This window comes from Barbus barbus (assembly GCF_936440315.1).
Source record: "Barbus barbus genome assembly, chromosome: 27".
Classification (NCBI taxonomy): Eukaryota; Metazoa; Chordata; class Actinopteri; order Cypriniformes; family Cyprinidae; genus Barbus; species Barbus barbus.
Genome location: NC_136755.1, coordinates 26,203,297 through 26,221,316, shown reverse-complemented (window position 1 = coordinate 26,221,316; position 18,020 = coordinate 26,203,297). Strand labels below are relative to the sequence as shown.

The following is an 18,020-nucleotide window of genomic DNA, read 5'->3' as shown; positions in this document are numbered from 1 at the left end:
GCAGCCTGATGTCCCGTGTGGATAACCATACCTTCTGCCCGGGATGGTAAGTGGGCGTAGCGGAACGGCGGGCATCCGCTGTTATTCATTGTCTGCGCACTGCCTGCTGCAGCTGATGGTGTGCTGCGTCCGAGACTCCCTCGCTCTCTCGGAACCAGTGGTCAACTGCGGGTACGTCCGAGGGTTCCCCGGACCAGGGGAACAAGGGCGGCTGGAAGCCGAGTACGCACTGGAAGGGAGTGAGTCCAGTGGAGCCCTGGCGAAGGGAATTCTGGGCGTACTCGGCCCAGCCTAGGAACTGGTTCCAAGAGTTCAGGCGGTTGTGGCAGAAGGTTCTCAGGAATCGCCCTATTTCCTGGATTTTGCGTTCAGTCTGCCCATTGGACTGGGGATGATAGCCGGAAGTTAAACTGATGGTCACACCTAGGAGGGAGAAGAAGGCTTTCCAAACCCGGGAGATGAATTGGGGTCCTCTATCCGAGACTATGTCCTCTGGGAGACCGTAATATCTGAAGACATGATTAAAAAGTAACTAAGCTGTTTGGAGGGCAGTGGGTAAACCAGGCAGAGGAAGGAGCCGACAGAACTTGGAGAAGCGGTCCACTATTACGAGAATACAAGTGTTGTTGTCCGAGGGAGGTAGGTCAGTGATGAAATCTACTCCTAGGTGTGACCAAGGTCGATTGGGTATGGGTAGTGGAAGAAGTTTACCGGTAGGAAGATGACGGGAAATCTTGGAAATGGCACAGTCTGGGCCTGAACGAACCTTCTCACGTCCCTGGCCATGTTGGGCCACCAGAAGCTCTCCTTGAGCAGCGAGAGAGTGGCGTTGGCCCCTGGGTGGCCAGTACCGAGAGAAGTGTGTGTGGAGTAAATGAGTAGTGTGCGTTGGATCCTGGGAACGTACTGACGGTTTGGGGGATAGCCCGGCGGATTGGCAGGTGGAGTGTCGGAGACAACTGGTGGAGAGGTCCACTGAATGGGGCTTGCAATCATTTCCGCTGGTAGAATTCCCTCTGGTTCCTCGTGATGCTCCACGGAGGTATGAATGCGGGATAGAGCATCCGCCTTGACATTTCTAGGACCTGGACGATAGGAGATCTTGAACTGGAATCTAGTGAAAAATAAGGCCCAACGAGCCTGACGAGTGTTTAGCCGCTTAGCATCACGAAGGTATTCGAGGTTCTTATGATCCGTGAGTACTAAAAAGGGATGCGCTGCCCCCTCCAACCAGTGTCTCCACTCTTCCAGAGCGAGCTTGATCGTGAGTAGTTCTCGGTTGCCGATGTCGTAATTTCTCTCCGCCGGGCTGAGCTTCCGAGAAAAGAAGGCACATGGATGGAGCTTGGGAGGCGTCCCCTGCTGCTGCGAAAGGACCGCACCTACTCCCGTGGTGGAGGCATCTACCTTGACTACGAAGGGCAATTCGGGATTCGGATGGACGAGGAGAGGTGCGGTAGTAAAAGCTTCCTTTAGCTGGTTGAACGCCTTCGTGGCGCAGGTGTTCCAGGACAGAGACTTGGTTCCTCCTTTGAGTAAATCAGTCAGTGGGTTGGTAATGGAGCTGTAGTTGGCGATGAAACGACGGTAGAAATTTGAAAAACCTAGGAAGCATTGGAGTTCTTTGATGGATGTGGGTAATGGCCAGGATGTGATTGCTTCCACCTTCCTCTTGTCCATGCGAATGCCACCACTATGGATTACGTAACTGAGGAAATGAACAGAGGATTGATGGAAGATGTATTTTTCTGCCTTGAGATACAGTTGATATTTCCGTAGCTGGCTGAGGACCTCCGCAACGTGGTGGCGGTGTTCGGCCAAGCTCCGGGAGTATATTAAAATATCGTCGATGTAAACGACCACGAATCGATGCAGATACTCCCGGAGCACCTCATGCATGAACCCCTGGAAGACAGAGGGGGCGTTGACGAGCCCATAGGGCATCACCCGGTATTCGTAGTGGCCGGTGGGTGTCACGAAGGCTGTCTTCCATTCGTCTCCTTCATGGATGCGAATGAGGTTGTATGCGCTGCAGAGGACCAATTTTGTGAATATGGTGGCACCGCAGAGTTGTTCCAGAGCTGCCGGGACAAGAGGAAGGGGATACCTGAATTTGACGGTGATGTCATTGAGTTTATGGTAGTCTATGCAGGGTCGCAAGCCTCCGTCCTTTTTGGCCACGAAGAAGAAGCTGGAAGCAGCAGGGGAGGTAGATGGTACTATATACTCTTGTTTGAGTGCCTCCTCGATGTACTCCTCCATGGCCTTCTGTTCAGGTAGGGAAAGGGGGTATATTTTACCATGTGGTACTGGCTCACCCGGAACAATGTCTATGGCACAGTCCCATGGCCGATGAGGTGGAAGTTGAGAAGCCCTTTTGGGCAGAAGACGTCGCTGAAGGAGGCATAATCTGAGGGGATGTCTACTGATTGCTTCTCAATAGGGCTTTCGATGGAGGTGGCTTGGAGTGGTATGGGTGTAGGGTGTACAGGACGAGGCAGATTGGGGAAGCACCGAGGGAAGCAATTGTTACCCCACTTCAGGACGTCTGTGGGATCATGATGTGGGATCATGGTCCACCAGCCAAGGACGGCCCAAGATGACGTCCACTGTGGCGCACTCCAGAACCAGCAAATGGATCGATTCATGATGAAGTTGGCCAATTCGGAGCTGTATGGGTCCAACACAGAATTTAAGCAGGCGACGAGTAAGGGGTGTGCCTGTTATGGTTTGGATCTGGTAGGTGGTTTCTGTGGCGATGGTCGAGAGGTGGAGCTGTTTGCAGAGATTCCCGGAAATGAAGTTCCCCGCGGAGTCGGAGTCGAGGAGTACGGTAACTGTTAGAGCAGTGGTATCCGTGATCAGTTGGGCGTGAGTGGTTAGGGGGTTCATTTTGGGAATAAAAGGCTGAATTCCACTCACCATCAGCCGTGGAGGACGAAGGGGACATGCCAGGATAATATGACCGGTACCACCACAATACAGACACAAACCATTCATTATTCGTCGCTGTCTCTCTGCAGGTTCGAGACGATGCATATCTGTTTGCATGGTTTCTGGAGGGTCTCTGGCCGCTGGCTGGTGGCTAGGAGGAGTGGCAATGGCAGTGAAGGTCGCTGGATCTGGTTGGCAAGCTCGCATCCGATTCGAGCAGCGGATCGCTAACTGGATGAACTTTTCAAGCCCATAGGTGTCATCATATGCCGCTAGCTGTAACTTTAACCGGGGATTCAGCCCTTGGCGGAAAGCGTTTAACAATGAGGGCTCATTCCAGCCACTCGCAGCTGCGAGGGTGCGGAATTTTAGAGAATATTGGTGGATGGTCATCGAACCCTGTCGCAGCTGAAACAGTTGTTCGCCCACTGAAGAGTCCCCTGAAGAGCTACTGAACCCCTCACGGAAATGAGCCAGAAATAGGGCGAAGGATTGGGTAGAGGGCCCGGCTTGATTCAGGATTGTCTCTGCCCACTTAAGTGCGGGACCCGTGAGTGAGGTTACAACAAATGCAATTTTAGCTTGATCTGTGGGTAACATCTGTGGGTGTAAGTCAATAGTGAGCGAGCATTGCAAAAGGAAGCCATTGCACTCCTCCAGATCACCTGAGTAGGGTGCTGGTCGGGCCATGGGACTGGCGTACATTACCGGAGAAGAAGAGCTGGTGATGTTGTTGACAGGAGTGGATGTGGGTGCCGCTGCTTGAGGTGAAGAAGGGTTGGTGAGGATTCTCTTGAGGGTGTTGACTAGTTCCTGAAAGGGGTCAGTGGCACTCATCCTGTATCCGATGTTGGTCCGATCTTCTGTAACAGACACTTCTCAACACGGAGGTAGGTGTAAAACAGGTTATGTTTATTTTTACAGGATGAGTGGGGTCTGAATAGTGAGGTGAGTCGTGAACTTGAGAAGTCTTGCAGGTGATGATTCGTGCTTCTTGAAGTGTCTTATCGTGTCTTCAGGTGCTGGCCGAGGCGGTGATGTGAAACACAGGAGAGCGGGGTAATCCGAGGACACACAGGACGGTCTGGAGACAGGGAAGACAACGAGGAAGAGAACAGGAGGTAAGTTTCAACAGGTAAGGATTGCAGAGGTAATGCTCAACGTCTTGGAGATTGTCGGGGAAGAGTCCATGTTGCAGTAACGAGATCGGACACTGAGTGACTGGAGGTGAGTGCTTTTATATGGTTCTGGGTGATGATGGTGATGGGGTGCAGGTGCGTGTGATCAGAACTCAGGTGACGTGGATCGTGGTAATTGACTGGCGGGAGAGCCTGGCCGTTCTGTGACAATAATTAAAACAATAAAATTATATTCAAATGAGTTGAATAATTAAAATGAAAGAAATATTATTACAAAATGTAGCTAAACAGCCAACATATTATGTGTCGTATATATATATATATATATATATATATATATATATAAAGTTTATTTACTTGCAAAAAGATAACTGTTGGGTTTTTTTTTTCAAAAATCATGTTTTTTTATTATGCTATCATGTTTTTGTTTTATTGTGTTAGTTAGCTAGTATTTTTTAGTAATTTTGTGACTAATCAAAATAACCCAACTGCAGTTTGATTGAAATTAATTGGAATGCACAATGAAAAAAATTGTTTTTTGAAAATAGTTAAAAACAGAGTTTACTGTTTTTGCAAATGAACTCTTAATATACTATAATATAAATATTAATGTAACTAATAAACCAATAACTAATAAATTAAAGTAAGTGATAGGAAATGATAAATAAATAATGCATAAATTGTTACAAATCTTGACACCTGGCCTTACTGGATCAGCAGAAAAAAAAGTCTTAGTGTTGATCCATGTTAAATTAGACACAATGAGCTAATAGGAAACCAGATGCTGAGATTAAAGTTCCTTTATTAGGATGTACTCATTCAGCATCCTCATAATGAACTTATCACAAGTGCATTTTATCTATTTCATGTTCATTTTGTGTGGTAGATGTGGTATTCATATTTCTCTCTGTCTTTCCCACTCACATTTCACCGACTGTCTTTATCTCTCTGGCACCTATGAGAAGAGTAAAGCCCCTTCTTAATGTGTTAACACATGACACATGCCCCCATTACCCATAAGTCTGTGAGCAGACAGAAGTGGGTTCACCCTCAGTGCAGCCTGCTGCAAAATGCATGTAGGAGGCTATATAGTGCATCTGAGGCAGCTGTGAGAGCAGCGTTTCCCCAGCACATCTCCCCTGAGGACCGCAGAGAGAAGGGTGAACCTCACATCTATCCGCTATTGGCACATTAATGCTCTTAGTGTGGCGTTTTGTGACCTCGCAGAGGTTCAGAATCCTTTTCCAGAAAGTTCCAGTAGAAACAGTTTTCCCTGTGGAGCGGCATGCTCCTCTGTGGGCCGTGAGGGACTTTTTAAGTCTGCTCATTGTGTTTTTCTGGCTGAGCACAAGCTCTCTACAGCAGCATCTGCGCAGTTTTAGTCTTCAAGACCAGATGATGCAGCCAAATCTCCCTAAAACAGAGAGAAAAATATGAAAACCATCAAAGCTGGATCATACAAACAAAATAAAATGGCAATTGTTGCTAGGCGGCCTGTGTCAAAGAGTACACCCTTAAGACTGTAGAAACCAATACTATAATAATATTGGCCTATAATATAACATCCTAAAATGGGGTCTGTGGTCCACTGGGGGTCTGTCTCATATAGCCAGGGGTCCGTAACATTATAGACTTAAATTCCTTTTTCAGAGGCCTAGATTCCATAAGTATATTTTTCATTTTCTCTGTAAGCATTATAAAAAAATCATCAGTAAAAAAAAAATCTCACTGTTAAATATTTTATTAGCTAAAAAAAGGTATTTGAAAATTTGAAATTAAAAGTTTAGAAGACTGTACACTTGATGATGCAAAATTATATACCTATATATATATATATATATATATATATATATATATATATATATATATATATATATATATATATATATATATATATATATATATATATATATATATATATACACATACAAACACACACACACAATCACAATTAATACAATTTATTTTAAAAAATTACAAAGATTGTTTTATTAAAATTATTTTTAATTTAGCTAAATCTTTAATCTAGCTAAAAAAATAAAATAAAAACAATTTTAAATACTAAAATGTAAAACATATAACATTATTATTATTTAACTAACTAGCTAAAAATCTGTTTTAATCAAAATGTAGCCAAAACATCTAAAAAAGGTAAGAAGTAAAATATAAAAATGTAAATATTAACAATTTAAATAAATAAAATTAAATAGAAACATTAAACCTGTTTAAAACTATTTAGGTTAATATCAAATAAGATATAAATAAATGTTTCAAACAAAAGCTGAAAGCCAAAAAAAACTTACAAAATATTACAATCTACTTAAAAATATTAAAACGTATTTAAAAATATTAACAATTAAAATAAATAAACTTAAATAGCAACACAAGTTTAAAACATTTTATTCAAGTTAAGTTTATCGTATATAAATAAACAAATTAATTAAAACGTAGCTGAAACAGCCAACAACATAATTAAATTAATTATGAAATTAATAAAAAAATATTAAATAATATTAAATAAATAATAATAATAAACAGGAACACTAACAAGTTTAAAATATTTGAAGTTAATTGCAAATCAGATGTAGCTGAAACAGACTGAGACATGGCTTGTAGAGAAGCACATACCATAGAGTAACACCCTCAGAGTTCACAGTAGGCCTGTCTTGAAAGGTTTATAATGCTAAAAATCTATTTCTTGCTGGAGAAAATGTTTTGGGTTTTAAGCATCTGAGTACGCTATCAAAAAGAGACCAAGTATTTTCCTGTGCGATTTTTGTTTGCTTATTTCTTGTGTACGTATGACCAGGATGTAATCTGGAAAAACCAATTTATGCAGCCGTTTCTCTGGTCTATCTTCTGTTATATGGAGATAAACACCAACATTTCATAATTTCTCTGGCATGTTATATTGGTGGCAATGCAAACAAAACAGTTCTTGATTCAAAAAAGTTTAAGAAAACCTTGAAAAACAACAACAACAAAACAAAAAAAGTTATTTGCTGAAACTCAGATGCTCTGGAGTACCTTACTTTTAGACAAAAGGAATAAATAGAAGACATGCAGATTTTCTGTTCATTCTGTTCATAGATGCATCCACTGATCAATTTCAGATGCATCCACATTTGCATAGACTAATGCATGGAATGTATACCAAATCATCGTATGTTGAAAATACGTATGAAGATATATGGCAGAGTGTTGTGGCAGAGGGTGGCACTCTGCAAGTGCAATAATCATCCGTAGAGACCAGCCGTTCTGATAGGATTACTCTATGAGATCTCTAACCGTCTCTCTCTCTTTCTCTTTCTCTCTCTCATGTCTTTATCCTCTCATGCCGAGGAAGCTGTTGTTTGACAGTCGCTGGAGGAAAGCATGTCTGCTCTCTCGAGGCAGGGATTTAACAGCAGATGCACTTAATAGAACTCTTGCTTCCCTCATCACTGTCAGGCGACTTCAGTTAGTTTACACATTAAACCCCTCATTTGTGTTCAAATGTCTTGTAATATTAGAATAATACTAGAGAACACTAGACAGCATTTCCAGGGAAGGAGTGAGTCTTTGTGTTCCCTGATCAGCAGATTACACTAGATATATTTGTTGTAAGGGTGTTTACATAGATCTGTTTCAAAACCCAGCACGACAAGTCTCCAAATGACATTAAAACAGATTATTAAGTGTTTTAATGCTAATCATTTATTTTAATTGCAGTTCTTTTAATGTTCAAATAATTAATAATAATAATAATAATTCAATAAATAAATAAACTAAACACTATTTTAAAATTACAATGAACATTTAAATGACAACAAAAAAAGCAGTTTAAAGCATATTTTAATGCAAGACATTTATAAAAAGGAATTTCATGAAGATGTACAGAAATAAACAAATATCTGGCTTATATACAGTTTTGGTCAGAATTATTGGCACCCTTGGTAAATATGATCAAAGAAGGCTCTTAAAATAAACCTGCATTATTAATCCTTTTGATCTTTTTTTATTTTATTTTTTATCACAAAAATCTAAAACAATTGAAAATGGGGGCAAATCTCATTATGAAATATATGTTTTTCTCAAATATACGTTGGACACAATTATTGGCACCCCTCAAATTTCTTATGAGTAAAATATCTCTGAAGTATATTCCCATTCATATTCACAATTTTGAGCACTCCATGGTGATTATGAGCATGAAATTATCCAGCAATGGCTTGCTGTTTCACAGAAATATAAATAGGAGGGAAAACAAAGCCCAAATTCCCCTAATCATCCATTACAATGAGAAAAACCAAAGAATATATTTCTGATGTGCAGCAAAAGATAATTGAGTCTCACAAATGAGTAAAGTGGCTTTAAGAAAAGAGCTAGAGCAGTAAAAATAGCCATTTCCATCATCAGGGCAATAATTAATAATTTCCAATCAACATAAAATGTTACGAAACTGCCTGGAAGAGGACATGTGTCTATATCGTTTTAATGCATGGGGAGAAGGAGAGTTTGAGTGGCTAAAGACTCTCCAAGGACCACAGCTGGAGAATTGCAGAAAATATTTGAGTCTCGGAAAACCTTAAAAAAAATGGTCAAACAGCACCTACATCACCACATGTTGTTTGGGAGGGTTTCAAGAAAACGTCTCAGGTTACGTATGTAACCTTGGTTCCCTGAGAGTAGGGAACGAGACACTGGGTCCTCTAGGGGTCGCTATGGGGAACGCCTTGGCGTGACCGGTATCTTGAAGCATATATCTAATCACGACAATAACATTGGCCGGCGACAGCCTATGACATTACTTCCTGCGCGGCCATAGTATAAAGGGGCGCCGGGAAAATACGTCATTCACTTCTTCGTCTGAAGCTTGCGTCCGAAGCATGGCACCGAACCTAGAGGACGCAGTGTCTCGTTCCCTACTCTCAGGAAACCAAGGTTACATACGTAACCTGAGACGTTCCCTTTCGAGGGAACTTCGAACTGCGTCCTCTTGGGGTCGCTATGGGGAACAGAATACCCATGCCACCATGCTGAGGGGAGTGCAAGCCAAGCACAAAACCCAAGCACTAAGTACCAACTCTACCCGGCTAAGGGAGTTGCCCCTGGGACGGTAGGACGGCTGTCTGTGACATTATCCCCTTCGGCCAAAGGCCTGAGCTGCATACCCCAGAACTTACCTGTTAGGGGCCGGGCCTCCTGGGCCCAGGGTAGAGCTCAAAGGCTTGGAATCAGAAGAAGAGATTCCTTTAAGGGGATATGACCAAGCGCTTAGGATAGTAACCAAGTCTTGGCCTGTCATCCAGGGGCTACTGCTTGCTCTGCAAGAGCTCGCTGAAGGAACTGTCTCAATAGATCCTTGGTAGCAACACCCTGTTCAAGTAGTATCACTGGGGATACAAAGGTAGAGTGGGGCCCAAGGTGAAACCGGCCTGACCGACTCAAAGACTGGGCACGAAGCCACAGCACGTAACCCATACCGTACAGGACTTTAGAAAGACCACAAAACACTTGGTGTGCGATCTTACCACAACGTGGCTTTCAGAAAGTGCACAGAAACATGCGTGCACACTTACCATATCATGGATTTGAAATATTCTTGGGAGGGAGCAGTATGCTCATAGGTGACCCTCTATACTGAGGGGAGCGAAGCTAGCTCTACCAACAAGGAGAGCAACTTTACAGGGAGGCAGATAGAAGCCTAACAACCTGAAGTTGATTATTCACAGAGCTGAATTCTTTTCAGATGCTCTACCATGGCTTAGAGCTCTGGAGAGCGGAGAATTTAACTCTCAGCATGAGAGGGCACTCAGCACATACACAGGTAGAGTGGGGCCCAAGGTGAAACCGGGGCCTGACCGACTCAAAGAATGGGTACGAAGCCGCAGCATGTAATTCATACCGTACAGGATTTTAGAAAGACCGCAAAACACTTGGTGTGCGATCTTACCACAACGTGGCTTTCAGAAAGTGCACAGAGACAAACGTGCGCACTTACCATAACGAGGATTTGTAAACACCATCTTTTCAAATGCTCTGGAGGGAGCAGCATGCTCATAGGTGACCCTCTATAGTGAGGGGAGCAATGCTAGCTCTACCAAGGCAGAGCTCTGGAGAGCTCTGGAGAGCTCAGACGCTCAGAAGGGAGCAGAATGCTCATAGGTGACACTCTAAGTTGAGGGGAGAAATGCCAGCTCGACCAACAAGGAGAGCTTGTGAGGAAGCAGCATGCTCATAGGTGACCCTCTATAGTGAGGGGAGCAATGCTAGCTCTACCAAGGCAGAGCTCTGGAGAGCGGAGAACTTAACTCTCAGCATGAGAGGGAACTCATATGCTCAGAAGGGAGCGGCATGCTCATAGGTGACCCTCTAAGTTAAGGGGAGCAATGCCAGCTCGACCAACAAGGAGAGCTCGTGAGGGAGCAGCATGCTCATAGGTGACCCTCTATAGTGAGGGGAGCAATGCTAGCTCTACCAAGGCAGAGCTCTGGAGAGCGGAGAATTTAACTCTCAGCATGAGAGGGAACTCAGACACTCAGAAGGGAGCGGCATGCTCATAGGTGACCCTCTAAGGCCAGCTCGACCAACAAGGAGAGCTCGTGAGGGAGCAGCATGCTCATAGGTGACCCTCTATAGTGAGGGGAGCAATGCTAGCTCTACCAAGGCAGAGCTCTGGAGAGCGGAGAACTTAAGTCTCAGCATGAGAGGGAACTCAGACGCTCAGAAGGGAGCGGCATGCTCATAGGTGACCCTCTAAGTTGAGGGGAGCAATGCCAGCTCGACCAACAAGGAGAGCTCGGGAGGGAGCAGCATGCTCATAGGTGACCCTCTATAGTGAGGGGAGCAATGCTAGCTCAACCAAAAAACAGCCTACCAGGGAGGCAGAAGGTGGCCCAACAACCTGGCATGACTGTTAACCGGAGCTCTAGAGAGCAGAGGCCTAACTCTCAAAATAGGAGAGGCACTCAGACACTCAGTTTTGGGAGCGGCGTGCTCATTTTTTGAGGGGAGCACTGCTGAGCTCAAGAAGAACCTCCCGCAGTGAGGTTTTGGAGCACTGCCATGTTCAGAGCGGCGCTCTCAGCCCTCGGGCTGAGGCGGACCTTACGACAAAAACTGGGAACAAGAGGTGCATAGCTAGCTCTCGCAAAGAGGGGAGCACACCCTAGCTCGACCAGAAGGCAGTGCCATAAACCATACATGTCTGAAGAGCTATCGCTCCTCAGAGCTAAAAGCACTCAGGAAGGGTTTCCGCAGAAACACCTCTCACTCGTACCTCCAGGAAAGCAGTGTACTCAAGCCCACTCCACGGAGGGGCGATTCACTGGTTCGACCGTAAGGACAGTGTGACTCAAATCTCAGGAAGCCTCTCAATGCGAAACACGAGTAGCTCATCCTGGCTGGAGCAGCTTCTCGAAGCAAACACCAAGCCAGGAGCTCAGGGAGCACATTACGAAGCAATAATCTACGAAAAAGGCTCAGCCTGAATGAAGGACCCGCAAGTCCTGGGTTGCAGCGCTATACTGGGACCTGAAGGCCAAGGAGGCTACCGCAGAAGCCTAGCAACTTGGCGACATGATCCGGCAAACATGAGGCCGAAGATGTAGACCATCATTCAGGCTGGATCTAGTACTGACAGGTGAGACCATACCACAGGATCGAGGGGGCTCCCGGAGTGCAGTACAATGTGGTTAGAACATGTTATAAATCATCTGTCCATACCCTCATCATAATTCCTTACTGGTAGGGAAATTACTGATAGGGAAGATTTCCCGTCAGGTCCTTTCCCTGTTCTGCCCATGAACCGCGAATCGCGGGCAATGGGCAGATAATTCTCACCGCGCTAGATTACCTATGAATCAAGCGAGAATGGAGCCGCCACCGCGAATGCGTCGCTATTCCAGTGAGAGGGGAACGCACTCATGCAGACACGGGTATTACAATTTGGGTAAAAAGTGAAGCACTCACTTTCCTTTTTTCTCAGTAGTCCCGGGAAACGTCATGATGAGCACACGAGTACATTCAACTCCCTCGAGAGCTGAACGCGCTTGCTCTTCACCACACACACACACACACAACCCGCGAGCCGTGTGAAACTGTGGGTATCAGAACAAAGCCTCCGTGCAAGAGAACATGCACTCCTAGTCGTGCTTAGCTTCTGCTAACATAAACCAAAGCTCAGTGAAGACGAAGAAGTTAATGATGTATTTTCCCGGCGCCCCTTTATACTGTGGCTGTGCAGGAAGTAATGTCATAGGCTGTCGCCGGCCAATGTTATTGTCGTGATTAGATATATGCTTCAAGATACCGGTCACGCCAAGGCGTTCCCCATAGCGACCCCTAGAGGACGCAGTTTGAAGTTCCCTCGAAAGGGAACTTCTCCTAGCTCATCCAAAAACAAACTCCAGCATATTCAGTTATCAGACATGACTGGAACTTCAAATGGGAATGGCTTCTATGGTCAGATGAAACTAAAAAATGAGCTTTTTAGCAGCAAACACTCAAGATGGGTTTGGTGAACACAGGGATAAAAAGTACCCCATGTGTACAATGAAATATACTGCTGTATTTTTTATGTTGTGGGCCTATATTTCTGCTGGAGGTCCTGGACATCTTGTTTAGACACATGGCATCATGGATTCTATCAAATACCAACAGATAAAAAATCAACAAGTGACTGACTTATAATGAAATCTTATAATGGGCCATGTTTGGATCTTCCAAACGGACAATAATCCAAACACAAACCTCAAAAACAACACAAAAATGGGTCACTGAGCACAAAACCAATCTTCTGCTATGGCCATTCCAGTCCTCTGACCTGAACCCTGTAGAAAAAGAGTGAGGTAAACTGAAGAGAAGAAGCACCAACATGGAGCTGGGAATCTAAAGGGTCTGGAGTGATTCTGGATGAAGGAATGTTCTCTGATTTCTTGTCAGGTGTTTTCTAAACTTATCAGGCATTAAATGAGAAATTTTAGAGCTGTTAAACTGGCAAATGGAGGTTTCAAAAAGTATGAATAAAATAAAAGGGTGTCGTTAATTGTGGCCAATGTGTATTAGAGTGTATTATTTATTATTAATGTGTATTATTTATTTCATAATATTTTCCCCCATTATAAATTCTTATTATCTAATGAAAGGTTAGATATTTGTGAATATTTTTAATAAAAGATCAAAAGGATTAACAATGCAGATTCATTTTCAAAGCCTTCTTTGGTCATATTTACCAAGGGTGCCAATAATTCTGAGCACGACTGTATGGCTTGGTTTCACAGACAGGATTTAGAAGTCAAGATTAGGCCATAGTTCAATTCGGACATTTAAGTAATTTTTAGAAATGTCCCTTTGAAAAAAACATTACTGGTGTGCATCTTGAGACAAAACAAAGGCACCGATATATTTTAAGATCAGTCAGTGCACGTTTCTTTCAGTTGAAACAGCTCAGACTTACATTTTAGTCTGGGACTAGGATTAAGCCTTGTCTGTGAAACCAGGGGTATATGATTTAGGACACAAAGCATACCAAATTTTTCAAATTGTTTCCGGAGAAAATAGGTTGGGTTTTAAGCAAATTTATTTATTTAAATTAATTGTCGTAATTACTTTTTTTGAGTGAATTTAAAAGTTCAAATAATCAATAATAATAAATAAATCAATCAATCAATAAATAAACTAAACACTATTTTAAAAATTTAAATTAATACATTGAAATAGCAACAACAACAAAAAAAGCAGTTTAAAGCATATTTTATTTTTTATTAAAAGGAATTTCATCAAGAAACAGACAAATATCTGGCATATATATATATATATATATATATATATATATGATATAGGACACAACGCATATACCATTTTTTTCTGGAGAAAATAGGTTGGATTTTAAATTAATTAATTAATTTATTTATTTCAATTAATTGCCGTTCTTTAAATTTTTTTGTATTAACTGAACAGTTCAAATAATCGTTTTAATAGTTTTCAATTTTTTTTTTTTTTTACATTTTGTTGTGTTAACTTAACAATTGAAATAATATATATAATATATATAACGTTAAGCTCACCTTAACCATTCTGAGAAGAGCATCAGTGGCTTTTCATGGCTCCAGGCCCAGCTATTGTAATCTGAAAAGAAAAGAGAAACATTAAAACTGAAAGTGTAGATTAAAAATAAAGCAAAACCAAAACCAAAAAGACACAAACAAACACAAGTTTACCACAATTCTGCAATGGTTTACAAAGCTTATACTAAGTCAGCATTAAACATTCATTTATTTAAAGCTATAGCACATAAAAAATACATCATTTTATCTCCTCCTTAAAAATAATTGGTGATAATAATGATTCGTTAAAGCAATATTACAGCTATTTATTAATCTTTTTACAATTTTACATCTAATTTAAGTTCCTCAGCAAAACGTAAACCAAGAACAGCTTTAAATGAACAGGTTTGTTTTGGTTTTATCCAGTTTAAGGTCTAGTTTAGATGAGATTAGATTGTGACGGGTTGTTTACCTTGTAGAACGAAGGCCTGTAAATACAGCTACCGCCATCCTCATCAGCTCTGAGGTCAGCTGGGGTCATTTAGAGGTCATGTGGGGGCGGGCTGTTTAGTGGACTATAGAGACGGTCATGTGACCAGAAGGGGGAAGAAAGAGCAAAAAACAGCAAGCAGAAATCCCCAAAAAAGAACCAAGGTCAAAAAGCCACCGCTTACATTATTAAATCTTAAAATATGAAATATGACAATATGTGGAATTACTTTTCCATGTGCAACAGTACCGTATCTATAGAGTCTAGCAAAGTTGCCGTTAATAAAAGAGTATGATTAAAGATATATTAGTGGATAATTAACTTGTACGTGGAAGTTGCTTTCATATATGCTTTCCCACAGAAGAGTCTCATGTGTTTTCAAGTAGAAAGAATTAGAGCAGATAATAAGGTAAATTTATAATTGCAAATTTATTTCAAGCTGCTGGGTATGGTATATTACAAATAAATTTAATTGTGCCGGCTGCAATTAAATTTAATTCTACTGTCAAAATAGTTACATGCATCAGATTAATTTTTGAAAAGAAATACTAGAAATTCAGAGGGGACAAATATTATTTTTGGTTTATTTTCACTTTTATGTGAGCTTAAATGATTATTATTTTTTTTTTCAATTTTATTTTCTCATCATAAGATACTCTACAGTACACTTTTGGTGATAATACACAGCAGATGTTAGTTTAGATTATGAAGTTTTACCAAAGTCAACAAGGACAAAATTTGCTGTCAAACACAATGATATTTTTTCTTTCAAAATGTTTATTTTATAATCAACTGAGACGAGAATTAAAGGGCTTACACAAGCTTACAAAGATTATAGCTCTTAACAGAAATGTATTAAACTGCCACCACCAGTACCACAATCATTTTCATTACTTTCACTTTTTAAATTTCTGCATACATTTGATTAGGCTTTTAATAGTTTTATAAAACAGCACTAGTTAAACTTTAGTCAACAGTATTTGGTTTAGAAATGACGAGTAGCACTTTGCTGTGCACTTAAAATGCATTACAACAAGTTTTCAAGGATACACAATGTGCCAAAAACTGCTGTCTTGCACAAACAATGCTTCGGTTTAGTCTTTTCTTGTTTATTAAATGCTCTGTCGCTATTTTTAACCCATCTGCGCTATACTAATGGAATGCACTAATGGAAAGCCAACATTAGCACTGTACAAAGGCTTATATGGGCTATAATGCATTTGAATTGCACAGAAAAGTGTGCAGGAGTAACTTCTAGATGTCATTAACTCGAAGGAATCTCTCATATATCAACTGAAATTATGAAATTGCATTGGGAATTTTAGTCATTTGGATTAATTGCCCAAAACTGTCAATTCAGACGCTCTTCAGAAGGTCTAAAAGTAGATCGCTCACTAGAAGAAAACACCTATTACCATAGAGCTCATTAAAGGGTTTAAACGCTCAACACAAAAAACAGACAAAACTACGCAGGCTTTTCTCATTGCAACTGAAACTGCACATAATAATTATTATTTTTTTCACAACATGCTCCTATAAGCCCTTTAATGCTGAAGAACTTTCCATTTAGAAAAGAGAAAGGAAGCAAAAATACATTTGCACTGAGATTTTCTTTTACTTTTTTTTTCTCTAAAGGTACAATTTACAAGGGACACATTGAAGCTGATCACCCATCAAAAAAAAAGTATCTACAAAAACTGACCTGCTAAATCTAAACATCTCTCTCCTCATATAACTCCGCCCCTAACCGCTAGTGCCGACCTCCCTCCGACATAACTAGGTCTATTTGAATTTTGATTGGTTCTCTGATTTAAACTACATAATCCAGTGATCCGTAATGTTCCATTTGTGGGGGTCGTCCATGTTACAACAGAATCAGTTCCATAGAAACTTAATTTTACCCATCAGCTATTTTTGTCGTTTTGGTTGATTTTATTTGCAAAAAAGGAAATAGAGTCCATAGAAAATCCATTACTTGGGAGGGCACATGAAGGACTGTAGCAGGTCAGAACCGGGAATACGGCTGCTCTCTGTACACTCCTTTGCTTGTCCTTGCTGGTGGAGCCTTGTTGCGGTTGTTTGTCCATTCCTCCGGGCCTGAAGAGGGAGACAAAGAGCAAAGGTCAGAAAGGTCATTAGTCATTCAGGCCTTGCTAGAATGCTATAATTAATGCATTCTGTAGTGAAACATAGGCTGTGTCCAAATTCAGGGTCTGCATCCTTCGGAGTACTCATTTGAAGGATGTTACGTCACAGCGCCGCGACGAAGGCTGTCCAAATTCGTAGGATCCTTCAAATGCGGCCCACAAATACGTCCTCCTTTTCCCCGAATTGGAAGGATGGGTGTGGTGGATCCTTTCCCGTCCTACCTATCCCATAATTCTTTTCGGCAGAGCGTAATGGCGGACGAAGCGAGCGGTAGCGGAGTTGGAGAGGAGTTTCTCTGACAAAACAAGCTAAAGTTTATGCTTCGGCTCAATGAATTTGTAGGAGAAATTAGTAGAATACTTAAAAACAAATAAAAATAGGCTATAATGGCTTACCTGGATGTGACTGTCTTGTAGTCTGATATAAAAAACTCTCCGACAACGAGCAAAGAAAGTATTTAATTTATTTAATTGCTTTATTTCTTCCAAAAGAATTAAAATGAGGAGAATAACTCTTTGTTTGTCCATGTTCCCACCTCTTGCTTGGCGCTGTCACGGTTGCTAGGCGACAGGATATGAGCAACGGGTAAGGGAGGGAACTGAAAGAAGGGTAGGCTGTCCAAATTCACAAACACCGACTTCCGGGTTTTGCGGACGTCGGAGGATCCCTCCTCTTTCAACCGGGTAGGAAGGATCCTAAGGAGGATGCAGACCCTGAATTTGGACACAGCCCTTGTCATTAAACGCTGAACAACATTTGTAAGACCTTCACGCAAATGCATGTTTCATAGGGTAACAGTAACGTGTTTGAATTCATACTCTAATATATTTTAGTCAATGAAATAGGTTTGAGTAATGGTTTTGTATATTGCATGGTCGATACAATGTGATAAATTGACAATTTACAGTTAACTTGACATTAAAAAAGCTTTACAGAATAACCAAGATTTTGAAATGAGGTGAAAATATTACAATTGTCACATTTTGATGGCGTGCCAAAAACCTGTCAAGAATATGCCCAGATCATATTTCACCCCCAAAAAAAAAATTAATTGAAATGATTGAAATTAACTAACAGTTTTTACTCTTGTATCCAAAATTTAATAATCAATCTTCTGATGATGACTTGACTTCTTCAGTAGCCCCTTATAATTTTTTCAAATTCAAGTCATCATTTTTGAAAAATTCATATATGTATATAAGTATGAAAATACTGAAATGATCGCCATTTATTTATTTATTTGCTGTAATGCAACTTTGAGTGTTTCTGTGAGACTCATTT

The 18,020-nt window shown here is 41.4% G+C and overlaps 1 protein-coding gene across 2 annotated transcripts in view; it reads right to left on the bottom strand.

The window, feature by feature from the left end:
- Positions 1 to 4,507: 4,507 nt before the first annotated feature.
- Positions 4,508 to 18,020, bottom strand: part of LOC306847349 (KH domain-containing, RNA-binding, signal transduction-associated protein 3-like) — a 185,822-nt gene continuing 172,309 nt past the window's right edge. Inside the window, exons 9-11 of one of the 2 annotated variants that reach the window (XR_013782149.1) lie at positions 16,567 to 16,688; positions 14,123 to 14,183; positions 4,508 to 5,487 (exon numbers count right to left, since the gene is read on the bottom strand). Coding sequence is in view for 1 of the 2 variants with exons in the window: in XM_079381256.1 (XP_079237382.1) it covers positions 16,597 to 16,688 (92 nt within the window). In the remaining variant the exon portion in view is untranslated. Of the gene's footprint in view, positions 5,488 to 14,122; positions 14,184 to 15,360; positions 16,689 to 18,020 lie in introns of those variants that run through there. The other variant, XM_079381256.1, reaches the window with a different exon arrangement.